At 45.4% G+C, this 25,805-nt stretch overlaps 1 protein-coding gene across 2 annotated transcripts; it reads left to right on the plus strand.

Moving 5' to 3' along the window:
• Positions 1–1,404: 1,404 nt before the first annotated feature.
• desi2 (desumoylating isopeptidase 2) lies at positions 1,405–25,749 on the plus strand. Of its 2 annotated transcripts, none has more exons than XM_029251592.1 (5): positions 1,405–1,967; positions 15,855–15,927; positions 18,164–18,257; positions 21,058–21,199; positions 24,718–25,749. In XM_029251592.1, exons 1-5 carry the CDS (start codon positions 1,929–1,931, stop codon positions 24,952–24,954), a joined length of 585 nt encoding a protein of 194 aa, XP_029107425.1. In that variant the 5' UTR covers positions 1,405–1,928; the 3' UTR covers positions 24,955–25,749. The 2 variants fall into 2 exon arrangements, with proteins under 2 accessions (XP_029107425.1, XP_029107426.1); XM_029251593.1 differs by lacking the exon at positions 1,405–1,967 and adding an exon at positions 5,824–6,095.
• The last annotated feature ends 56 nt before the right edge of the window (positions 25,750–25,805 follow it).

A 25,805-nucleotide genomic window follows, 5' to 3' on the forward strand; every position in this document is an offset into this window, starting at 1 on the left:
CCTTGAAGTTCCGGCTTTAACGCTCCCTGTAGCGTCTGCCTGATGGTAAGGGTGCGAAAAGGCTGTGCTGGGGATGACTATTGTCCTTGATGATGTTAACTCTTCTGATGGTTCTAGCCTGGTATAGGTTCTCCAGTGATGGGTTGAGCAGCTTTCACCTCTCGCTGTAGCGCCTTACGATCCTGTACCGCGCAGCTTCCAAACCGCACTGTGATCGAGCTGGTGAGGACGCTCTCGATCGCACACCTATAGAAGCTTCTGAGGATTCGGCTCGGCGTGCCAAATTTCCTCAGTTTTCTCATTTACGTAGCTGCACGCGACGAATGCGAGGAACCCGCTTGTCTTTCTCGAACCGACGCCGGAGACTCCGGACTTATCGCGTTTACGGGCGTTACAGGCCTCGACAAAAATCGAACGCGCGTTCACGGATGCGCCGCACCTTTTTTCTCAGCCATCTATGCGAAAACGGCCAAAGTTACTGCTTTTACAGCCCGTGCGAACAGTCACTGGTTTGGGAAGAAAAAAGTAAAGGTCCCATTTACGATCAGTTATTAAGATGATGAAACGTTAAAAACGAGCATCAGTTCGGAGCTCTCGGTTTGGCCTTTGACTTATTTAACAAGGCAATTCATAACTGGACTGCCAGGTGACTGACAGTTTATCACAGTCACTTCATCTATGTTTTAGAGACGTGTTTGTAACAGGTAACAGATGATAAACATGGTATGATGATAGAGGCCATATTCTGTCTCGAGTTTCCAAGCAACGGCTGTTAACAGCACACATCACGGCTCGGTGCTTTGAAAGGACTCTTAACTGAAATGCTATTAAATTTAACCTCTTAGGGCTAATTATCCGGAGTTTTGAGAACTTTTGGATCCCTGTGGCACATCAGTCTTTCTCTGTTTGTTTTAATGTAGCGGCCCATTCCACATAGCTATTAATTACTTCTGGGGGTAAAATGAACGAGGGGGGTTAAATCAATACGAAAGATTAATGTTAGAAGAGTGAACTCTTGTGTTGGTCGGGATTTATTATTTCCATAACACAAGACTGCAGTACATGGTAATTACTGATTTTAAAAAAACGAGGACGGAACGCGACAGCGCTAAGTTAGTTTGCGTGGGTGTGCTGAACACCGACATGATCGCTGGATTATGAAAGTTTTGTTGAAAATTTTTAATAAGCGGCACAACTTCCACGACACATAATTTCTCAGCATACCATACGGGTTTTTTTTTCTTTTATAAAATTCTTTTATTTAAATTTTATATGATATACGAAATGCAGCCGGAACCGAAAATGTCGCGTCCAAGAACAACTGGGGGCTTGTTAGCGGAGGGGTCCCCCCGCGCGAGCGAGCGAGCGAGCAAGCAAACGCACCAGCTGCCGCCAGGCTGCCCAATCGATCACCTACCCGACCACCTCCTCGATCACCCACTCCTGGAGCGCGGAGTAACTCCTCTGAAAGGCGCTGCGCCAGTGTCGCCACGATACGGGACGCGCTGCGCGGCAGTCGCTCGCAGGTCCTTGCTGCGGTTTATTCATTTGCGTGAGGCTCTCGGTGGCGAATTTGGACGGGAAACTTCAATGTTATGTCGAGGGCGCCCGCGAGGCGGTGAAAGGACGCGGCGGTCCGTGGCTCGTGCTCTAGCTAGCCGGGCAGCTGGTGGTGGTGACATGTCCGTGCGCGAGCGCCGCTACTACTAGCTACCTGGTGCGTTTGCAGGGGCTACTGCTGCTTCTGCTTCTTCTCGTCTCGGCGGCTTAACTTTCGGATGAAATTCGAGTTCCGAGGAGGCGAACCGGACTGCGGGGACCAGGGCTGAGGACGCCCGTTTTCGGGAGCGAGCCGAAGTGGGAGGAAGAGAAAAATTCCGCGTGTAAGACGAGAGAACTAGTAGAGCAGCTGGAGCGAGACCTTCCTCATGGCCAACGAGCCCATCATACTGAACGTGTATGACATGGTAAGTCAAACTAGTCGGTGCGGACAGCGCCGCAAACGCCTCGATAAAGGCAAGAAGGACTCGGAAAGAGAGAGGCGAGCTCGCGCTCTCGCCAACTTGGGCAAAGGTGAAGAAGTTAAGTGGCGCTCGGCTCGGTCTCGGAGGGGCTTTTCAGCACTTTTCCCTCAGCAGGAGGAACTCGCAACGAGGGCGTTTTTGACATTTTGTGCGCCTCGCTCTCTCTCACCCTCATCCTTCCGGCGCTGCCTCGTTCAACTCTGCCCGCTGAACTTTCTTTGGAAGACACGATTAACAGAGTAGCCGTAGCGGTTGAAGATGGACGCTCGACCCTTTGAGATTCGCGTGGTGCCGCCGGGGGGGGGGTCCCATGATTCCTTCTGCTTCGGGAGGGGGGGGGGGGGGATCCGAGCCCCCTTCCCTGCTCTGGAGATATTCTGTGGCTCCCACTGATCTCGGGGGTTCCATGATTCCCTCTGCTCCTGGTGGGGGCGGATCTGAACCCCCCCCTCAATTCTGGAGAGATTCTGTTGCTCCGTCCGCTCCAGGGGGTCTCGTGATTCCCTTTGCTCTTGTGGGGGGGATCCGAGCCCCCTTCCTTGCTCTGGAGATATTCTATGGCTCCCCCTGATCTTGGGGGGCCCCGTGATTCCCTCTGATCCTGGTGAGGAGGATCTGACCCCCTTAGTTCTGGAGAGATTCCATTGCTCCCTTCGTTCCAGAGGGTCCCGTGATTCCCTCTGCTCTTGTGGGGGGGTGAATGACTGGTACCCCCATCCACTTTTGTGGATTTTGATGCCACCCCCCACATTTTGCAATTTCAGTTCCCTTCACTCTTGGGAGTGATCTGACAGCACCCTTCTGCTCCTGGGCAAAGGGGTTAAAGAGTCACTGCAGACTTTGTGTTGTGGCGGAATAGTGTGGAAAAACACAATTTTGCCAGAGATTAAATAGAATCACCTTAGTGGCATAGTGGGTCACAACTGTCTAGTCAGCTGTCGGATGAAACGGTATAAGAAAAATCTGACTTCTGTGTTTGTTGTGCTTCTGTACTCAGCATTGTAGGCTGGTGCTGTAAAGGAAGAATGGATTTAATTTGCCCCATGAAGTCGATGTTATCGATTTGTGTTAATTACCGTCATCCTTTTTGCCCTTTTAAAGACGAGTGCTGAAGGACGGACAAACATCATTGCTCTCTTTTGGTTTCACAAATGAGAAAATGCACATAGACACCTGTTAGAAATATTTTAATTTAACAATGTTCATTAAATGGAATGTAATTGAAACTTGCTGAGTAAAAAAAAAAAAATCCCAGTTCAGACAGAGTTATAAAGAGCTCAGCTCTGAGAAAGACCAGTATAACCAGTGGATCTAGCATTCTGAACCACCACCCTAGAAAAACTACATCCTAGTGGGACGTTTGCCTCTTCACAGACGTAGTTGTTCTAAGAATTTCCTTACAAGGACATCTTGAATTTGGACTCATGACATCCCTTGTGAATTTTGTCCCTCGCAAATGATACCTGATGCTCTACTTGACTTTTATCGGTTTTGACTGACTTTGTGAAACGCATCACCTGTGGAGTTTTCTGTAGACAGGAATTGTTTTGGCCAAAAGGGTGTACTGAACTGTGCTGTACTGTGGTTCGTATTCTTTCTAATTAAGATTCTGACCTTATTTGCGTCCCTGGATTGTCTCTGCTCCTGTAGTTTACCAGTCTATGTAGGTCACAATTACTCTTCCTTTACTGTTTTGAAGATGATGTTACTGTTCAACTTTATTTAACAGACTTGTCACAGAATTACGACCGACAACACTTTTTTTCATTTGGAAAAAGGCCATGTTCTATGTTTTGTACTGTGATGCATAATTATTATATCTGTTGGAGTTATAACCAGGGTATATGTTATGTTTTCTTGTTTATTTCTCTAAGAAAAGTAGAGTATCATAGCAGTGTTAAGTATATAGCTTAACTCAAAGTTCATTAAGCAGTAACTGTAGTTTATCTGGTATGACGTGTTTGCAGTGCTCCTCGATGCTTGCCATTTGTTTATTCCGATGCAGCTCTGTGAGGATTGACTTTCATCCGGAGTTTTCCTTTATGGCTACCCAATTTTGTGTAGTTCTGCGAAGCCTAACAAGCACACAAGAGCTGAATCTCATGCCTATTTTGGTCCTGCAGTGTTTGCAGTGGAGGACAGAATTCCCAGCTGAGCGCAGATTTAACACAGACATCAAAGGGCTTTTGGGGCACTTCCTGTTAAACCGAAATTCAGCGGCGAAACTTTCACGTCAGAGGAAATTGTGTCTTGCATACTATGTGAGGTTGAAATCTAGAGCAGGAGTTCTTGAATGATAAGGCTGTGTCAGCGTTATGGTTTTGAGATGTTAATTTGTGGTTACTGGTACACACAAGCAGCCTGCATACAAGACAACTGTCTGGGCTTGTAAGAGTTTTTTTTTTTTTTTTTTCTTCCCCCCCCCCCTGACTTTAGCTTCTGAAAATGAGTGCTTAACTTGTTAGTTCCCAAGTTATAAATTTTGTAATATATTGAATTATGAAGGATTTTTCTCTTACCAAATAAATATAGTGCGGTTCCATAAATACCTTATAATAAACCGAAGACTTTAAAATTGGAGAAATGTTAAATTTATCTGTTTAGATGGAAGGGCATCAATAGTCACATTTGGATTTAAACTAATAATAGCAAGTGAATTCTGAGTTCTATTTAAAATATTTTCCTGACATACTGGTCTGAATTATTTTGATGGCTGACTGTCAAGTGATGTGCATTGCTACTTTTAAACAATTTTTCTCCCCCTGTACTTTACTCCTCAGACATGTAATATCATCAGCAGTTACGTTAAGCAGCCCAATAGTTGACTCATAGTTTCCGATGGGGCGCTCAACCGGAGGTGTGAAATCCCATATTTGGGCCCGATGGGGACCGGCAGTGTAGATACCAAGGTGTCCTCCAGCTGACCTGAATCAGTCTTGTGTGTCTGTGTTTCTGCGCATGCGCATTGGTTAGTGTTAGCCTTCCTTGGAGTGCCTGATCTGGAACCAGCATGTGGAGCTATCACTTGCCTAGTTAGAACTTAAAGTTGAAATGCTGTGGTTCCCAACCTAAAAACAATTTATAAACGTGCGTTATATTTTCCCCGTTATCCTTTAATGTTCCGATTGCTTCCTATGGCTGCGTCCTGTCGTTTCTAGGTTGACTTCTCCGCCGATCTCTTTGCTTTTGTTTAGCCTTTGTTGTTAACATAGAGCCATGCAGCATTTTTATCAGTGTCCTACTGAAGACAGGGTCACTTGGAGCTGTGATCAGTGGACCCCCAGGCGGTATGTAACAAATTGGACATGTTAAGAATGTGATTTATCTCACCACTGAGAGCAAAGTTCGCACCAACTGCAAACAGGTTTGCAAGCTTTGCTTAGCAGCTTGCTGATGGATTGAACTGTCCTTTTAAAGCTTCTGGTGCAAGCTGAGATCCATTTGAGATGTCCTGCCTTTTGTTATCGTTTGTGAACCTGCCCTCCTTTCTCAGACCAGGGTTCTGTGCGTCCCCGGTTTTTCCAGGTACTGCTGCCAGCGTGTGTATTATCACGATGTGTGGCTCATTGAGGGCCAGCGGCTTTCAGATGACGTGATAATGTGTCATTACATTCTAGGATGTTGATCTCATTGCTCTGACGGCTCACTCCCCTCCAGTGCAGCGACCCACTGAAGCAAACCAGCGGCATGGTATGCTCTTTATTCAGGTTGCTGACTCTATGGAGTACTGTTAGTGGTCACCCTGGTCAATCTGATCAATAAAACATTTTTAGCTTGCTCTTGAGGATTGTTTTGAGAAGCGTATTCTCCCAGTTCAACAGTACAGACTGTATATCCATCTTTTTGTGGTGTTTTAATGTCAAATTTGTGTGCCTCTGATCCCCTATTGTGGAATACCTCTCTAACCCTAAATTTACTGGACCACTGTGGTTATTTTGCTGACTTTTCCTCTCCTTACGCTTCACAGCCACACCAATCTGACTCAGCCGCTCGCTTTCTTTGACCTTTGCCTCTTGTCTTTCATGGGACCTGGATATCATGGAGGTTGTTTCACATCGCTTCTGTCCCCAGGTATAATTTATTAGTGTGGAGTTCTTTATCTTTTATTCAGTTGACAGATTCCTAGAAACTTCTCCTTTATTCAGCTGCCAAGTCCTAAAATGGACTTACACAATATGAACATGGGTAATGGTCCTAATTCTTGTCAAATTGTCAGATTTGGAAGTTAAGGAGACACGTAGACTGTTATTACGAACAAAGGAACTCGGTGTGAACATGTATTGTGTGTGTCGGGGGGAGAGCTGTACTTCACGTTGTAGGTCTGGTGTATGCCACTGTTGTCCTTGCACATGCCTGTCATCTGTCCAGGCTCTGGTGGGTGTGTGGTGTTTGGCCTGCATTGTGTCCATGGTCCCTGGGTGTGTTCTATGGTGTGCACCCTGCTGTCAGGGTGCTTCTGGATTATAGTTTTTTGAAATCCAGGTTCTGAACCCGTTTGGAACAGGTTTTAGAACCTGCTCACAGAGGAGCTTGTTTGCGCCTGCCCTTGTATTGATTTCATTGATGGCCTTGTTCACACTTTCTGCCAGTGAATGGGGACCAGGGACACTCCAGTGGGGATGAGTGACTTTTAAATCTTCATGAAAAAATGTAACATTTCATTCAGATTATTTTAAAAAAGACATATTTTTTTCCCCAGACTAAATGGTCATCTCTCAACATTTATACTGGGATGCTGCACGAATGTATTTATGTGCACAACACACAGTTTGGAAGTGCAGCTGTCATTGATGTCCTTGTCACTCTGTATGCCAGATGCGGAGGGGGGGGGAACCAAATGTCTTCTGCTTCTTCTCTGTGCCGGCAGCAGGGAGAGGTGCAAATATGTCACGATTTCCCCGTTCTGCTCTGCTGGTTGTGAAGCGAGATTTGACCTAAGCGTGTTCTCTTTTTCCCCCCCATCCTCTCCCGCGGCTCATCAAAAGGTCAGTCGAGCGTGTTGCCCAGTGCTCTGTCACAGCCGTGTTAAAAGAGGAGCAGGTGACCTGAAGTGCTGACACTTTTGACCTCCGAGCTGTAAAACTGACCCAATTTGTGTGGGTGATGCCTTCTGCTCCTGCTCCAATATTTCTGCCCCACGAACCATGTGGAGGTTACCGTTAAGGCGAGGTGTGGTGAAACACAAGTAATCAGTCTGGGAATGTTTAAACCTCTCTCATCTGGTTTTTAGCTCAGTCAGAACCTGTTACGCTGGTTTAATTCGAAATATTCTCAAACTAGTACTCTCCAGTTTCCCTTCATTCTGTTTTTCACTGTTGCCAGTAAATTTGCACTTTTTTTTTTTTTTTTTTAGGAACATCAATTGTGAGTTTCACTTCATCAGCTGATTCATTTTCTTCTGTTATTCTACACATGAAGATCTTAAATAGTGTCTCATAAATAAAGTTGCATGAATTTTGAATGTTCTTCATTCACACATCATTCAATATTCATGCACCCGATTAGTCCCGTGCTTCTTCTGTCTGGCAGGTAATGCGTTGATGGCAGGACCATGGGTTGTGTGTTTCAGCTCATTAACTGTGCTTATCCTTGTCAACAAACCCATCCTGTTGATTTTTTTTTCCTATTTTTTTGTAGACCTTGATGAATATTTCATAATTTTGTTTCATTTATGGTTTGCATGCAGTAAGAAGGTGAATCTTCTGTCATGGCAAACATACGAGTGGCAATCAGTTAAACCACTTATTTTACCAGATTTTGTGGACAAACGGAGCAGAAAACCTGCTAGACGTTATTCTGTGTTTTCATTACAGGCCTTTAATTCCCTCAGCAATGCGTGCTTTTATGCACAAGTCAGGATGAAAGGCAGTTGGTTATTTTCTGGGATGCTCACATTGCTTTTGACACAGTTCACAGTTATTGAATGAACCGCATTTTTGTTTTTGAAAAGTTCTCTTTATTGTTAGGTCAGTGTTCTTTAAACCAGAAAATGGTAAAACTACAAGCGCTTAACTTCGTAGTAAAGCAGTGACCTTGTTCAAGTTAAACAGCACAAACACATCTCTAAAGAATAAGCCCAGTTCTGGGTCCAAGCATTGTTGTAGAGGGACTGAGCGAAGGCCTGTCTCTTAATAATTATTATTAATTGAAAAAGTAAAAGAGGTATGTTAGTTTAAATGGCACAAAGAGTACTGAAGGATAAGCTAAATCCGTGTGCTCTTGTAAGGCAGGTGGGCAATGTCATGTCTTGTGTAAATAATCATGAATACCTTAGATTAAAGCGGTACAGTGTTATTTTAAATGGGACAAATGGAGATAAATACAGCAGAAAGGAATCGGCCCTGTTGCAGGTCAATGGATGTTCTCATGACCATCTTACAGTATCATTTGAGGATTAGCTTGGAAGATGTAATTTAGCTTTTGTATTAGATAGTTAATGGGTACTATATGAGCATATTTTTTGGAACAGGACTTGAATGGACCTGAATGTTGTGAGGATAAGAGGTAGAAAGCCCAGTCCAATCTGGAGTCACTAAATCTGGACTTGTGCGTGGGTCTGGGATTTTTTTTCTTATCCTAACTGCTTCGCTTGCCGCCCTCTGAGCACAAAGAGACGGGAGACAATTTTATGGAGACGGAGAGCCCCCGCACCGCTGACAGTGATTAGGTCGGACCGAGCGACCCAGAAATCAAATTACGGCCCTTGAGTGTTTTGAGAAACAAGCGAGGCTGGCGATCATGTCTGCTTGAGGAGCCATTTCCGTAACTACCTTTTCCAGGGAAGCCAATCTACTGGAATTGACTTACCACGTAGATGGCCAGAGCTCTCAGATCAATAAGGTAATAGCAAGCAAATTACAGAGAGAGACGCTTCCCTGTTTTCCCTGCCTTCGTTTACCTGGCACGTAACGCATGATTTCTTTTTCGATCTATGAGCAGCATAGATGTCTTAATCTGTTCCGGGGAAGCCCCCCACCCTCCCTCCTGGTGTGGTAGAGATGCTTGCTGGCAGAACGCAAATAGTGGCAGTTTGCGGAGCGGGTTCTCCTTTGATCGCTGTCTCGGGTGTTTCTCCATGCTCTGACGCGGTTGATGGCTCCAGGCGGGCTCTGGGGGGGGGTGGTTGTGGGACTAGTGGCATGCTGAGAAGTGTGGATTGTTTTTCCTGCGCTACCATTTTCACATAGTACCAGAGAGAAGAAACAGATGCTCATACTTGTCTCTTGGGGAAAGGGGTTTGAGCTGAAGGAAAATGTATGGAGAGTTTTAAACCATCATGTTTTTTCATGGCTCTTTAGAAACAGAGCTGGTTAAAAAAAGGCTGGCAATGCTCTGCATGAATTTGACCACAGTTTCCTCCAGTGTTGACCTTTCCCCTGTTCAGTGTAAACCACTTATGAAAAAATGTTCTTGAATGACATTCTTTTGAATCTCAGCTGTCCTCACACCATGTGAGGATATCCAGAAACAGACAGATGAACACTGCAATGTGTAGTGTACGTAGTGCTGGTGCCCTTTGCAGTCTCCGGAAGGACATCATGGGCGTAGATCATGGGTGGTGCAGCCAAATCTTAAACAATGCAAATACAGTAATTCAGCTTCCATTTTCTGTTTCTCTGCTCTCTGGGTGCGTTGTAAGCGCTACGAGTGTTTCTGGAACCTCTACTCCAGTAAGTGTGTATAGCACTAAGTGAGACATTGGTCCTTCTGAGTGAGAGACCAGAACACACCACTGTCCACTCTGAAAACACAGACCAAAGCAGGTATTACCCAGGTCTCCGGTGTAGACCCTTCTGGAACAAGTAGTGCATCCTTTCCCATTGTGGAGCTCCTCTTTAAATTAAGGATCGCGAAAAACCAGTCCTTTCTCAACTCGCTCACAGCGGCCGTGTGTTTGTCTTCTGTTGAATGTTGAGAAGTCAGTGGAGGCTTTGTAATGCAGATGTCCTTGGATGATAAAAATGACACAGAAAGGATGTATTGACATATGCCACTAAGACTGAAGGACTGTGCAGCCATTCCTCCTGTCATCACATGCACATAGTGAATACAAAGACCTTCTGAACAGGGGTTTTGTGCCTCCACTTGTCAGTTTTAAGCACTAGTTGGGTTGGTGTGTTTCATGTTTTATTCTGTTTGAGTGTGATGAAGTGTTTGCGTGGTCCCTCTACTGTTTCAATCAATAATCATTTAGCAGAACAAGCTTCGCAGCTAAATTGCCGCGGGTCATTTAATCAGTGTTTTGCTGCTTGAAACACTCCACATTTTCAGACCAAATGAAGTCAGGCAGAGGAAAATATTTCTGGCACACGTTTTTCTTCTAGTCATTCTTTTACATTTTTCTCAGTCAAAGAGAAGGGTAATAATTGGTATCAGTTTGATTATGGATTTTGCACTTGTATGTAATGACTTTGGAGGAAAACATGATCCCTGTTGGATCTGGTGGTACCATCTGTGCCAGAATGCTTTAGATAGTTCCCCAGGATCCAGTTGAAGTTGCACTCCAGCAGGTGCAGGTTTGCCAGTAAATCGCAGAGCTGTATGCCCAGTTCTTCCCTCTGCAATGAAGGCATTAAAGTTCCTTTAATACGATTGGGAGTAATTGGGGCCAAGGGATAAGAACTCTGTACCATAGCCAAATGATTGTGAGATTTGGGATGGGGGAGGGAATAAAGTCATTTCAGTTCACTAAATCCTACCCTTCTGTTTTGCTTTGTTGGTGGAGGAGGTTTTTCTTTAGACGCAGAAGATGAAATGAAACAACAGTTGGGTTGGCTAGCAGAAAGAACCTGCCAAAACCTTCAGTGTCACAGTGAGCATATGGGAGGTGTGTGAATTTATAGCCCTCTGGATGTCTGTCCTCAGCAGTGCAGTATTGGTCATGCTGAGTCAGGCGTCACATCTGGGTGTTTCCTCCAGAAGACAGACAGTGCAGTTCCTGCAGGATCCCAAGGGTGTGCACATGGGTCACAGCCATTGCCCAAATCTAGTCCCTCTGCCAAATATCTGGCCCTTCTTCCATCCCCTGCATCATTCTGCCAGTGGAATCACACTTGGAGCACTGCAGTCATTGTAAGATCCTTGGAGGTTTATATCCCAGTGGAATTCTATTTTGTACATTACGTGTCAAAAGATTGTATACACTTGGAAACTTTTTCATGAGACCTTTGGTTTAAAAGTTTGAGCAGGAAATGAGCAGACATACTTTCTCAGTTCTTCTACCACAGTTCCCAGAGATGTAGAACACTTGTGGGTTGCTTTGCTTTAACTTAGATCCAGTTCATCCCAAGAAGTATTTCACCGGTGTGTTCAAACTTTTGCCTGCACTGCACCTTTAATTAGAACAGCGTGTATTTGCCTCCCTATAACTACTTTGAGCTCCTTTCTGAATAAAGACATCTTTTGACAATGAGTAAAATAAAGAGCTCAACGATGCGAACGGTAATAATACTACTGATAGCGATGGTAAAAGGCTCACCCTTGTGCCAGTTTCACAGTGGTCAGAGATGCTGAGCCTTACAGATAAAAGGCCCTGCGATTAGTGGTAGCTCTCTCAGGGGTGCGACATGCTATTTTCATGTCATTGCAGCCCGGTAGAATTTACATGAGAAAAGCGGCTTGGGAACACAAGTGGCAGAACGTGATTAGGGAGTCCCACACGGTCCCTAACAAGCACCGACGGCCTTTGCTATGCAAATGTGCTCTCCGGTGTCGAATTAGCTGTTGTGGGGCGCGTTCGCGGGCCAGCGGGCGAGCACTCCCAGCCACTGCACTGTTGCTTTTTCAAGGCCGTTGTTGATGTCTGCTATTCAGAAAGCGATGGAGCCAAGAACAGTAAAGGGGAAGGTCAGATTTAGCAGTTTTGGATGTTATTCCTGTTTATACGTGTGCATTTATTTTCTCCAAAGTGACATACAGTATTAAACTACCTAAAACGATTTACTCTTTTATACAGCTGGGCAGTTTTTGCTGAAGCAACTTTGGGCAACTACCTTGCTCAGGGCTACAAGAGCAGGTGGGGTGATTCAACCCTGTGTCTTTTGAGTTCACAGGCAGTGTCTGTGTCTGTGAACTATGTGCTCCCCGCTACTTGCCTCTGTTTTTAGACCATACAGTTTAGCTCACAGTTCTAGGAGAGAGTCAGGTTATACTTTGCTGTGAACAAGGGGCCCGAACAGAAAGGTAATAGTACATCTATTACTACTAAACACACTCACATTATTTCCTTACTGTGTCCCATTTGAATTTAGCAGTGAAGATGTAGTACATTTCTTTGCATAATCAAATTCTTGAAAATACTTGAGTGTTTAGCATTGGAAGGATGGTGTCAAATTGGCTGTATCTTTTCCCGAGTACGCATTTTTGTGTCAGTGCTAGACCACTCATCCTGGTCATTAGGCCACCTTTGTGGAGAAAGGTCAAAGGTGCAGCAAGTGAGATGAGTGTGTGATTATTAGATGAAGGTGCTAAGGGTCGCGTTCAGCATCTGTGGAGCCTTCTCGATCCTGAGGTGTGCGTTAGTTGGCGTCATTCAAGCTGCTTCTGAGGGATGCTGCTGATCTTCCTCACACCCTGATTACCGGAGCCTTTCATGGCTCTTTAGTCCAGGGTTACTGTCACGGTAAAAGCACAAGGCGATCCTTGTGCTGATCCCTGTAAAACAGGAGGTCATTGATTCATTCAGGGAAAGGCAGTATGGCTTTTTACTGGGCACATCTTACCCCATGGGGAGATATCCAAACTGGATCTTTGGAGCTTTGTGATAGTGGGGGGAAAAGAGTGCTCCTGTTATAGCATGCTGTGGGAAATGAACCTTTGTGCAAGAGGCAATTGCAGGGGAGGAATTATGCATCTTTTAAATTGTAATAACTTGAACACTCAACAGTTTATTTTTATTTTTAAAGCTATGTGGTCTGGCTGTTCCTGTGGCAACATCTGTACATTGCAGAGGAAAGCCAAGTCTTTTCAGACATTGCTGCAGGGTGTAAATAAACCCAAATGTGAGAGAGACACAGTTGTTCTCCCCCATGAGATCCTGAGATCCCAGCACAGAAAATGTGAGAATCAGTCCCTTTCTTCTATGGAAAACAAGAGTTTTGCACATGGTCCTTTTGCTATTTACATAACCGCTCGCTTCTCCCAATGCTTTGAGCTCTCTTACCTAAATTGTTCCTCCTGCACCGAATGGTGCTGTTGTGGCATGGCAGAGTCATGTCTGCCAACTATAAGATGGCGTATTTATACATTAGCAGCGAGGCAGGTATGTATCTTTCTTTAGCCAGGATACTGTGACTCATTTTGTTGTTCAATGAAACGTGGCAGATTCTTTGAAGTCTGCACAACGTTGCTCGCGGCAGTGCTCCGGAGCTGGGAGCTGCGGAAATTCTCCTCCCCAGGACTTGCTGAGCTGCTGCCTTCATGCATCTCGGTGAATCAAATCGAGGGAGGCCTGGTTGAATCAGTGTTCCCTGCCATCCCCTGGATTGCCGAGGCATCATTGGCAGATCATCACATCTGCTTCGGTTCACCTGACAGATGCCTGACCCTAGAAGTTGTTGTGCGGAATTGATGTTAAGGTGCTGTGTTTTTTTGGTTTGATGTCAAAGCCTTTGTGCAACACTTGCGGTAATTAACACTTCTTGGATTGCATGAGATAAGTTATCTTGTCTCATCCCTCATCTTCTCAGAAACATTGCAAGCTTTTCTACAATGTCCCTGAAGGGATCTACATGGTGTCATGGGTGTGGAGAGTCTTCAGAGAGATGGGGCTACAGATGAAGTGGGGCCACAGGAACAAAGCCGGAGCCCGAATGGATCCCTGGTGGGATTATATGATGGAGGTCTCCACATCTTGTCTCTCTTATATCTCCCTTTATTGTTTTGCTTCTTCATGTTCAAATGCTTGACAGCTCCAGCTGAGATCACACAGGATTTCCTGTTGAAATACCATTTGCCCTGATTCTGAAGTGTCATCTTGTGCAGTTGTTCGGGTTCTCTGTGTGCTTTGCTCTACGCAGTTCAGTTCATTGAAGTCAGGCATTGGGGTCTGTTTGGTGATAGTCTTTATGTAGACTGCCAGAGCTGGAGAGCAGGTCGCGTGTGAGGATCACCCACTATGGCAGGCGCAAACAGATTGCAGTAGTAGCACAAATTGTGTGCCGCATCTATCCCAGATGGTTTCAATCAGCAGTCGTTTGCTGCCCAATGTGTGGTGATCTTGCATTTAAGTGCATCTAACTGTAATAAGCTACAGGATGGTGAAGATGGAGGGTGTAGGGGATCGGGTTCAACCATTCATCCAGTTCTTACTGTGGTTTCCATGGTTACCAGTGATACGAGGTTGCTCCCACTCGGATTTCCCTTGTTCTGGCTGGAAGCCAGCTGTCTTGGTGGCATAATCTTCCCAGTCCTGCTCTGATCTTACCACCCTGGCTACCCAGTAGCCAAGAAGAGTATTAAAAATGAACGTTTTTATAACTCCGGGGAAGAAAATGATCTGTGTCTATTGGCTGAAGGTTTCTCCCCATCTGCAGAGTGATGCATTTAAAGCCTCTTCCCCAAATCCTTGGAGCCAGGTGCTTACAACAGGTAGCATGGGGAAACGGCAGCTTTTAACTGTCTTAACTACGCTTATCTTGCCCTGAGGGACCTGCAGACGTAGTGGCTCCTGAAAGGAACTCCCGCTACAGCTAATGACCTCCCACTCGAAATCGGCTAGATTAGATTAGCTCCCCACAGGGAGTAATACAGCAGCCTACTCGCCTTAAGAGTTTCATTCATTTAAAATGAGAGTTCTGCTTTTTTCTCCCCTTAAGCTTGTCTGCACCTTTTCACTGTCTGTAACCGGTGATGAGCAGCTGTTGTGTGTCCCAGGGTACACCTCTGCTTGTTTGTTACTTTGACCTGTTGAGCAGAAATGGAATTGGAGAAAGTTGGAGCACCCAGAAGAAACCAGTGCAATCACAGGGAGAAGCTGCAAACTTCACTCACACCGAGACACCTTGAAACCCACCCTTCACACAGGCCAGGAGGTGTGAGTGACCAGTACTACCCGCTGAGCCAATGTGCGGCCTGGGTTCAGTTAAGTTTGATTCAAATAAGCCCACTGATATGAAGGCCTCCACTGAGCAGATATTAGCAAGTGTGAGCTGAGTCTGAAGTAGCTGGCACACCTGCCATGGACCTGTACAGTGCTCATTAGAATGGCAAAGCAGCAGTTGCCTCTGAATGCGGGGGCTGTCCCCATGTGAGATGTCTAATGTCTAGCTCACTGTTGGAGAAGGGGATTGGGCTACAGCACTTGTGAGGCAGCTTGCACAAAGCCCACTACAAGTGCTGTCAAGAAGTCAAGGCCCTCTCTTTGTCACTGTACTGGAGCGTAGGTGGGCAGAGATTGTATAGCGGCCGATCCCTGTTCCCATGGGAATGGCAAGCTCTTCCCCACCTTCCTTCTGCTGAGCCTATGTGAAACAAGTCTTAATCGTGTTTGTGTCTCACGGGTACCTGCAGCAAAATGGAAACATCCAGTCTGGACCTATTTCTCCACTGTTGGCGCATTGTTGGCCTAGATGTTTGTCGACCGTTTATGAGTGACAGCATGTCAGTCAGCATACGTGTCACAGTATGCAAATCCTGCTGTGTATTTGGTTTTTGCAGACTGCCAATGTGTTTATTCCATCATATTTCTGAACATTCTCATTTGTCATTTTTTCAAGCTGTGGGTTTGCACTATATACATTGGAAATATTTTTATTTTTTTTCCCTCCGTGGTTTTCTTTGTGTGGATGTCTGGAAATTTGTCTTTAACTGTTCTCATCTGTTTCTTTTCAGTACTGGATCAACGAATTCACCACCTCTCTGGGAATCGGGGTCTTTCACTCAGGGATAGAGGTGTACGGCAGAGGTAAGGTTGCCAAAATAAAACAGCTTTTTCCATACATCTCTGTGCGATGTCCACTGTGTCTAGATATTATTGCAAGCGATTTGGAGGTGCTGTGGAGGAGGTGGCCCAGGTTTATGGTCCCTCCCATCCTTTGTTAGGACCAGTGGGAGGAGTAACAGTTAACAAACATTTAATGGAGCCAAAACTTATCCATAGGCTTGTGTTCTATAAGTTATGTCCGGATCCTGTCAAAGACTGTTATAGAGGTGGCGTTAGTTATGACCTCTTCGTGATAATCTACATTACAGAAGCCTCCACCGAAGCATGAGGTGCTCAGTTGATAGGCATCGCAGACTTTGACTTGGGTAAAGCTCCAGTTGCACCTGACACCGTCTTCCTGTTTCAACCGCAATCTGCACGTTGCACGTTTCCGATCCCATGTTGGCAGCTGAACATCTCACAGCACCTGTGCATCTACCTGGACCCCTCCACCACCACCAACGGTCCATGAAAGAATGTGCAGTGCCTTACTTGCCAAACATTGAGCTGATGCACGGGGAGACACACTATCCCAGTAGCAGATGGCCTGGTTAAGGCGTATAATTATTACACTTTAATTTCTAAAGGGACCAGGATGCCCAAAAAGGAGCTGTGAGCCAGCCGTTGGAAACGGATGTGTTTGAATGGTATTGGTGATGGTGATGACAACCCTGTGGAAGCACATGTGCTCCTCCCTTGGAGTTGGATTGTAGGCATACTGGACATCTGCCACCGTACATGTATGCGCACATCAAATTCAAAGAGTTACTGTAGGGTGCATCCTCTCTCAAACAAGCAGCGTGAGAGTTTTAGTCCTACAGGATCCCAATGCATCGGCTTTTCCAGAATACATTTTTATCATCACCCAATTTACAGGTGAGAAAAATTAATATCCAGTTAAATACTCAAATAAAGCATCAATATTGAAAAGCAAGCATACCTAGCTGCCCGAGAAGGCTAATATCAGATTTGTAAGGTTATGTGTTCTTTGGCAACATACAGCAGAATAATAAAAATGAGCAATATTTATGAAACCTGATGACAAACCTGTTTACAAAACACCGGTGTACCATCCTTGTCACAATTGTAGACATTAAAAAAAAATGACTAAGCAGTGAGAGTAAAGGGTGTGAGTTCGCATTGGTCATATTAAAGTATTTGGTGTCTGTAATGGCTACTGAACTAGTCAGCAGTGAGAGAGTCCAATTTAGCAAACTGGCCGGCTGCCATCCGCAAACCTGTTGGAACATATAAGGTTAAATGCAAGTAGCCAAGTAGAATGGGCTTTGCCACATGGATGGGGTTCCAGTCCACATTGCAGGGTAGTCACCCACAGTCCTTCACTCGCACATACACAACTAAGGGCAATTGAGAGTAACAGGTTCACCTGAAACACGTCTTTGGATTGTAGGAGGGAACTAGGGCACCTAGATGAAACCCACGTGAACAGTGGGAGAACATAAACGCCACGTCCGAACGCACAGCCCAAGACCTGTGAGGTACCAGTGTTACCCGCTGTGGCCCTGTGATGCCACCGGTCAAACACTGCTGACAGTTAGCACCTTTCAGAATAATCCTGTTATATTGCTTTTTAAAAGCAGCATTTCAAAGTACTTAACAATAATAGGTTACAGTTGAAAAGCAATGAAATATTTAATGACTATTTTAGCATTTTTAAAAATTGCAACAAAAAGCCAATAAAATATAAAAACCTGTATTTAAAAAAATACAGTGAATAAAAAACAAAACACAAAATAGAAAATAATTGTATGGTAAATGATGATAAGGGAATAAGATAAAAGGGAGTATGTAAATGTGTATGTTTGAGCAATTTAAAAATGTAAGTCGTTAACCTATATTTGATTCTAAGTTTAGGAAAATCCCTGATATTCTTTGGAAGAGATTTCTGCATGTTTATGCAGTAACGTGATTGGGAGTCAGGCGAGTCCACGGGAGATTTGCTGCTCAGCGTGTGTACACTGCCTTTGGTCCTTGCGGTCCAGCTCGTTGACATTCTGCTCTCAGCGGTCCTTTGGGAGCAGCTGAGTTACTGAGCACGACATTCTGTCAGAGTGGATCAGAACACGGGGAAGGAGCACAGTGCCCTTAAGCCTCCTGTTTAGCTTTTGGGAGGGTTTAAACCCACACACTGTTCCAGTAGGCCGTGTGTTTCAGAAAGATACTGTCTGATCATCCTCTCCGTTGCTTGTTCCTGCAGAGTTTGCCTATGGAGGACACCCATACCCCTTCTCAGGGATTTTTGAGATCACCCCTGGAGACGCCACAGAACTTGGGGAGACCTTTAAATTCAAGTGAGTCTTTCCAGTGGTCACCTGTTCAGGAGGCATTCATGAGTGAGGTGTAGTGATGCCTATGGTAACTGTAGCTGTCTGAAAAGCTTGGAATATCCATTCAAAATGTGTTGATTCTGTTTAAAACCACAGAAAAATCCATGACCATGGTTAACTGTGATTATGATCACACTGTTGCTTTGGAGAAAAGCATGTAGTGAATGAACAAATGTAAATGTTTTGGCTTTCTCAGACTACGATGCAAACGACAACGTATCATTTCCAGTCCCATATCAACAAAGTAATCTTTCAGTATTTTAAATGGTGCGTGTGTGTAAATGCAAGCTTCTTCAGAGATTTTAAAAAACCTTGTATGTTTTAATTATTTAAAGTGTGGACTACTGCCTGAGGGAATCCTGACTCATTTACTGTTACATTAAGGTCATTATCATGACATTAGCCCATACATGAGGTTGTATAAAAAAATAAATAAAAACAGTAAATTTTTTTTGCACTGGCAAGGATGTGTTATTAAAAGCGCATTTCAGTGAAGACGACAGGCATACAGTTATTGAAAATTACTAATCTTAAGTTTGTCACCTGGGCTGTTCTTCTGTATTGATTTTGTAGCCTTTTAACACAGAGCAGAATAACTCTCAGTTGTGGTTGTAATAACCAGTGCACTTAATGAACAGCAGGGGCCATTCGCAAGCCCTGCTTCTGTTAGTGGTAACCAGTTTATATTGAATAAGTCCTTCAGGGTTTATATCCGTGCCAGGAAGGCTCTGCCAGTGGGAGATCAGTCATTCATGGTCAATCTCTTGCTGCCATTAACAGAGTTGAGCATCTCCTGGGTCGCAACTAGTGGGTGAGTGCCTTTTAGGGTGCTGAACGATTCCACTCGGATAGTGAGATCGGTGTTGAGGAGCCTCCACTTTGGGTTCGGGTGACGTATGGCTCAGTCCAAGAGGATGACGGCAAGAGATTGAGTGTGGTTCGCTGTCCAAGACTCTGTTTGGTCATCCAAAGGCACCGTCCATTGCCTTGTGCCATAACGCTCAAATGGATGCGAAACTGAGGAGCAGGCAGTGAGTAAGTGATCCAGGCAAGAGTGCAGCAGATCACTTCATGACCTCTGAGGGGAGCTAGGTTTCGTTTCACTTGCACGTCTGACTTCTCCCTGCTGTGCTGTAACCGTCCTGGCAGGTGACCTGTTGCAACAGCTTTAGAAGGGATTTTAGTGTCCTGTGCCGCATTCCAGTTTCCACAGGTGAACCCCCTTGGAAGTGTGTCTTATCTGCCTTGTCCTCCATGACGGTTTAGAGTGAGTTTACCTGCTGTACTCAAACTGCAGGAACCTTCACCGCTGTGCTACCCATGTCAAAGAATCGTGACCTTGGAGAAACGCCGTCTGCATTCATGTAAACACAGCTCTAAGCCCCCTTGTGCATGTCCTATTGTTGGGCAAACCATGCTGTCCCTCATCAGGACATCCCAACATTCCCACCACGTATGATTCCACCGGAGAGTTGCACAATGGGATGCAGGGATTCCACACAGGGTCCGGCTCTCTGAAAGTTCCAGATGCAGGCAAATTGTCGTCCTTGAGGTTGCAGTTAGATTTCCAACGATTTTCTAATGTGCTGCTGGAAGCAAATAGTATTGAATGTTTCCTCCCTTGTCTGTTTTTTCGCTGTAATGCAACTTGGCCCACAGATAATGGACTGCTGCACTGATGGAAACTAACGCCAGGGTGCTGTTGACTTTTTGACACCTGTAGCATCTCTCCATGATGACCGTGAAATCTCTCTCAATGCATTACTGTAGTGTTACTGAGGTATTCCACACCCTGCTGTAGGAGGATAGACGTGAACCATGATCTGAGCTTCAGGCATTTGCCTCTTCAGAAAGAAGGTGTTTCTGTGAAGCACAACACAATGGCGCAATTTCGTCTTTGTTACGCAGACGTCGCCAACCGGCATTTCTAGTTCAGTACCCGTCACACTCCCTCGGAAGCTGTCACATTTGAAAGGTCTCAACATGTGCCTGTCTTACACACTTGCTACGATGAGCAGCTTTTCTGCATTCTTTTCTCACAGCTTTTGGTGACTGTCAAACTGTCTAAAAATCAAACTGGTTGCTGAAGACCAACATAATTTAGATTTCAAAGATGTTATCTAAATCTGAACTCCCATACAGTTCTGCGTTGTGAGAAAAGTGAAAGTGGACTGAAAAGCTGGGAGAGGTTGAACAAGGAAAGGTCCACTGTCACCCGATGCTATTCGCTTGCGGTACTTTACCGTCCTTTCATTAAACAATGCAGACATTTGTACTGTAACTGAACTGCTGTGTTCTAGCTGAGCAGCATGGTTTTTTTTTTTTTGGCCTGGACTATGGTGATGTGTTCGTCATACAGCATCACGCTTCTATCCCCCTCTGCGAGGGCAGTGGATATAAGGAAGGATGACTCAGTGTTGGCAGGGGGGTGAAAACTGAATCAAGCTCATGGATGCTTTAGTTTAACAGTCTATGGGAGTCCTTTACAAACCTTGTGTCTGTATGGTTTCCATACTGTGCTGAGCTTGGGCACTTTGCACATGGCATGATGACGTGCTTGGTGTGAAAACTGAAAATATAACGGCTAAAAATACACCATGGTTAGCAATGAGTAAATTACATCACAGCATGGGTGCACTACAGGAAAAATATTTAAAATCACTGTTATGAAACTCAGGTTTAGCCTTTTGGTCTCTCGCTGTGGATTTATCTTCCAAGTGTGAGTTCACCCGCTCAGCCTGGTCTGCTCTGCCCCGACCCACAGAGAGGCCATCGTCCTGGGCAGCACGGACTTCACGGAGGACGATGTGGAGCGCATTGTGGAGGAGCTGGGGAAGGAGTACAAGGGGAACGCCTATCACCTCATGCACAAGAACTGCAACCACTTCTCTTCAGCCCTCTCAGAGGTAAGGTAAAAGTCAGGCCCCCTCCCCCACATTCAGAGACAGGAAAGCCTGATCAGCCTCTCTTGTTTTTCTCTCTCTTCGCATACACCTGTTTGTGTGTGCGTCTGCGCGTGTGCGTGGGTGTGTGTGTGTTTGAGAGAAAGAGAGAGCGTGGTCAGGGGAAATGAAAAGGCTCAGCTGAAAGTTCTCTGAAGTCACAATCTCAGCTCATGCATCACTTTCACTTTCCTTTTCATTGCAAACTTTGGAATGTGGTGGTATAGACTGGTGTTCAAGTTCGGTATATTTTCGTGTGCCTGTCCCACTGACTGCATTCCTCTCTGTGCTGCCTGCAAAATGGCACACAGGAGCAGCTGAAGAGCAACTTAGACACAAAGTTTTACTACAGCAGATGGGGAAAAGGGAAGTGTAAGGGAATGCATGGGAAGAAGTCCTCGGAATGCCTCCATCTGGACAACTGCTTTCCCAGCACTTGCGGTCCTGCCTGAACGCTTCGTGACCACGCTGTTACTCCAGCTGTATATATGAGCAGTTTGAGCCATTTTCTGCTTTTGTTTAGTTTTTTTAAGGTAAACAGACAGAAAGCAATAAGAACACATTCAGAGAAGTTCCAAAAACCTTTTCCAAGGTGATGATATGATCGCCGCTGATACCTTAAGTGTGCCTCAGAATAACTCGGAGAGATGGTGAAAGATCTCAACTTCTCCATATTCTGTTCTCTATTATCCTGAATAGGTTTCATGTCTCACTGAGCACAGTTCTATGTGCCTCCACCCATTTTGATGCTGTTTACTTGGAATTAATTGAAAAACTGATGCTGAAGCAATGCACAGCTGCACAACTGATGCGATGCAGACACTGTGAGAAGCTTCGACCCCTGAGCGCTCCAAGTGTGGAAGGGCTTGGTCCAGATGGCATGGAAGCAAAAAAAAAAAACAAAAAAAAAAAACGCCAGCCAGCTTACATTATGTCATCTGAGGTGTGCAGAAGCAATTGGCCGGACGGTGGAATAAATCTGTAAATGCTCTGTAAGCTGGTTTCCCAGGGTAAACAAGGAGGTGTAATTACACTGCTGGGCTGAGTGTTGGGAAGAGATTAGCGCTGTGCGCGGCCTGCCCAGACGTGCTGCTGGTGTCCCTCGACCCACACAGCAGCTACACACTTGTTGCACTTCCTGCTGCTCTTCCTATCTCGTGCCTGACGTGTTTAAGCATGAGAAGCGGCTTGTCTAAGCTCCGCTGCAGCATTTGCTGGCGAAAATGAACGATGGCGAGGTGTCTAATAGACCTGTTACCATCAGCACTTCAGCATAGCTTTAAAAGTCTCAAGTGTAAAACAAATTAGTTTGGTGGTTCCTGTCTCGTCCAATTCGGAACCTGGTTTGTACCTGGGACTGCTGGGCTTTCCATCTCAAAATTAGTCTTTGAGGTCGAACTTTCAAAACATTGATCCAGAAGTTAACACGTTGACTTGCAACTTATTATTCTGTAGAAACCCCACCAAAGACAGATTTATTTCCTTGGTGGGGCAGATTTTAAGGTTTTCTATATTTACATTTGTTCATTTTGCTGATGCTTTTTTCCAAAACAACTTACATGTTGTGCTACTTACACTGATTTACCTGTTTATACAGCTGGGCAATTTTTACTGGAGCAATGTAGGTACTACAGCTGGAGGTGGGATCCAAACCTGTGATCTTTGGGTCCAAAGGTAGCAGCTGTAACCACTATGCTAACAGCTACCCTGAGATAATGCAAAACTTAAGGCAATTATTGTGTAGCAGGAATGAATGTGGGACTTGTCTGTAGCTGACAATGTGCATGGCCAGGACTGTCACTTTGGTACACCTTAGCGGCTAAGAGCACTTTATCTTTTTCGTTGTAGTTTGCCATCATTCTGTGAAGAAAAGATGAGTGGTCTTGGTAGGTGTTTTTCACTCTGGGATGCGTAGAGAGAGGGTGTTTCACACTCTGTCCACATCGTAGAAAAATTGAAATAAAACAATCACTAAATATACACACACACACACATTTTCAGAACCGCTTGTCCCATACGGGGTCACGGGGAACCGGAGCCTACCCGGTAACACGGGGCGTAAGGCCGAAAGGGGAGGGGGACACACCCAGGACGGGACGCCAGTCCGCCACAAGGCACCCCAAGCGGGACTCGAACCCCAGACCCACTGGAGAGCAGGACTGTGGTCCAACCCACTGCGCCACCGCGCCCCCTCCCACTAAATATAACAAACTCAAAATAAATGTAGGAGTTTAAAACCGGTTACTTGTCCAGTAATGGAAACTGCAGAAACTGTAGAAATACTCCAGTAAAATTACCCAGATGTATAAATTACGTAGTGGTAAGAAGCTCAGCGTAAAAGTCTCACATTGCACTTCGCCTTGGAGAAAAGTGTCAGCTAAACGAATCAATAATAAATAACAGTGGTTGAGCTTAAGTCATTTTTGTTGTATGGGCGTGGTATTTCCAGGAACAATGTTTCTGTGTTGGAGCGCTTCACATTGTCACCGTGCACATCTCTGCCCACGTTTTCCGCGTTTAGGGCCGCCTTGTTTGTTCCAGTTTGTTCACGGGGCCTCCTGCAGCCACTCTCTCCTCCAAAGTGGGTTAATCCCATTACGAGTCATGCACACCAAGATAATCCACTCAAAGGGCCTCCTTGCAGGAAAGAAGAACATGCATTCTTTATGACTGCTCTCCTTTTAGCTCTGCTGCAGTCAGGTGCTGATAAGGTAACGGAAACCTTGGATGCGTTTGCAGGGGCTGATGGGTAGCAGCTGTGGTTTGTTGTTCGTTTGTGGCCTGTTGACAGGACGGCACGTTGAGATAACTGATCAGAGGTGTGCAAGTAGCTGTTTTCTGCAGAGAGAAAGTAGAAGCCAGGATTGACTGCTGCAGATGTGGTAGATGAGTTGCTATAACCCTCGTCTTTCTCAGCACATTTCTCAGGCCGTGCCGAGAAATCAGAAATCAACAAATCGTTCAAATCAAATTTTAATGAGTACAGTAAGATTGTGGTGACCCCCTCCAAAAGTACAGGCAGTTTTTCCCCTGAATGTTTTACAGAAAAAAATGTAAGTCTTGTTCACCAATGTGGGCGCAAAATTCAACTGTAGTTCCCTCAGCACTTGCACTTGTAACAAGACTGGTAAAAATGGAGCTGTGGCTACTGTGGTGGTTGAGAGCCGTGGAAGGACCTGGGTTGAAATCCCCACTGCTGCTGTAGTACCCTTGATCAAGGTAGTTGTATTGAAATGATACAGGAAAAAATGTTCACCTGTGAAAATGGGTAAATAATTGAGTAGATTAGTGTACAAACACTAACTCGAGGTGCAGCCCCTGGACTTAAAGGCCACAGGTTCAAATCCCATCTCCACCTGTCATCCCTTTGAGCTATATGTGCCTACCCTTGCTGCTGTAAAAATATTAAATGTTAAAATGTAGGCAGTAATGATTATTGCTCTGCAGCTCTGGGGGCTCACTCCGCTGTCCCACGTTTGCAGATTCTGTGCGGAAGGGAGATCCCGCGCTGGGTGAATCGGCTGGCCTACTTCAGCTCCTGCGTACCCTTCCTCCAGAGCTGCCTGCCCAAGGAGTGGCTCACTCCTGCCGCCCTACAGTCCAGCGTCAGCCAGGAGCTCCAAGGTGAACTCGAGGAGGCCGAGGACGCCACCGCCTCCCTGCCTTCCTGCTCCACCTCGCCGCTGCCCAGGGCCGGCCGCCACCAGCCCCGCCGATAGGCCACGCCCCCCCGCCTCCGTGCACTGACTGGTCTGGCCTCCCATGCCAGTTAACACGGCCTCTCCTTACTGACTGGTGCTCAAGCAGCTGTGTGGACAAGCCCCGTCTTCTACCCAGCCAAGCCCTAAGCCATGAGGCCGTGTCATCACGGGAAAACATTACTTACATGTTACTTTTCTGACAGAAAGCTGGAGGAGACTTTATTTTTTGTTAATTTCAACACCCTATGACTTTTTTTGTTTATTTACTCAGGATTCTTAAAAATGTAGTCCAGTTTATATCCAGTGTTCTGTTATATCCAGATGTTTTGTTTGTATGCTTTCTTCTGTTTCTTTTCTAACGCTATAGTGATCACTCAGCTTTTTCAGAATGCACGTAGTGCATTTTAAATCTTTTGTAAAAAAAAAAAAAAAAATTAAAAAATAAACTAAAAAGGCGTATTTGCGCAAAAGGAGAGTTTGACCCGGGCCAAACACTACCAAGTGTTTCTTATGACACTGCTAACATCCCACTTTGGTGGCCGTGCCTGAACATTTTTACGGTTGTCGATCGCGGAGCTCTGCACTTTTTCTCTACGGTTTACCTGGTCGCCTACCCCAGGCAGCCGACTCCTTCGTACCCCTAAGAACCAGCTCCACATGTTTGACACCCGTAGGTTTTTAGTCTTCTGTGTAGCAAAAAGCTTTGTATCCCATTTTAAAACGATTAAACAGAGTATACAGAACGCAGTGCTGTTTTCTCCTGGCGTGGTGATTGCGGTCCTGCCCACCTGTACTCACTGTCATTTCCTGCTTCTCCCAGCGAATCTCTAAAGATGATAATGAGAATTTTTCCTGATCAGTGCTGCTGT

This window comes from Scleropages formosus, chromosome 4 (assembly GCF_900964775.1).
Source record: "Scleropages formosus chromosome 4, fSclFor1.1, whole genome shotgun sequence".
Classification (NCBI taxonomy): Eukaryota; Metazoa; Chordata; class Actinopteri; order Osteoglossiformes; family Osteoglossidae; genus Scleropages; species Scleropages formosus.

What these genes read in the sequence shown, in the direction of transcription:
- desi2 (XM_029251592.1), top strand. Translation starts at nt 1,929, where the DNA reads ATGGCCAACGAGCCCATCATACTGAACGTGTATGACATG. An exon ending in TACTGAACGTGTATGACATG is followed by an intron (nt 1,968 to 15,854) that starts GTAAGTCAAACT and finishes GTTTCTTTTCAG; the next exon opens with TACTGGATCAACGAATTCAC. An exon ending in TCTCTTCAGCCCTCTCAGAG is followed by an intron (nt 21,200 to 24,717) that starts GTAAGGTAAAAG and finishes CCACGTTTGCAG; the next exon opens with ATTCTGTGCGGAAGGGAGAT.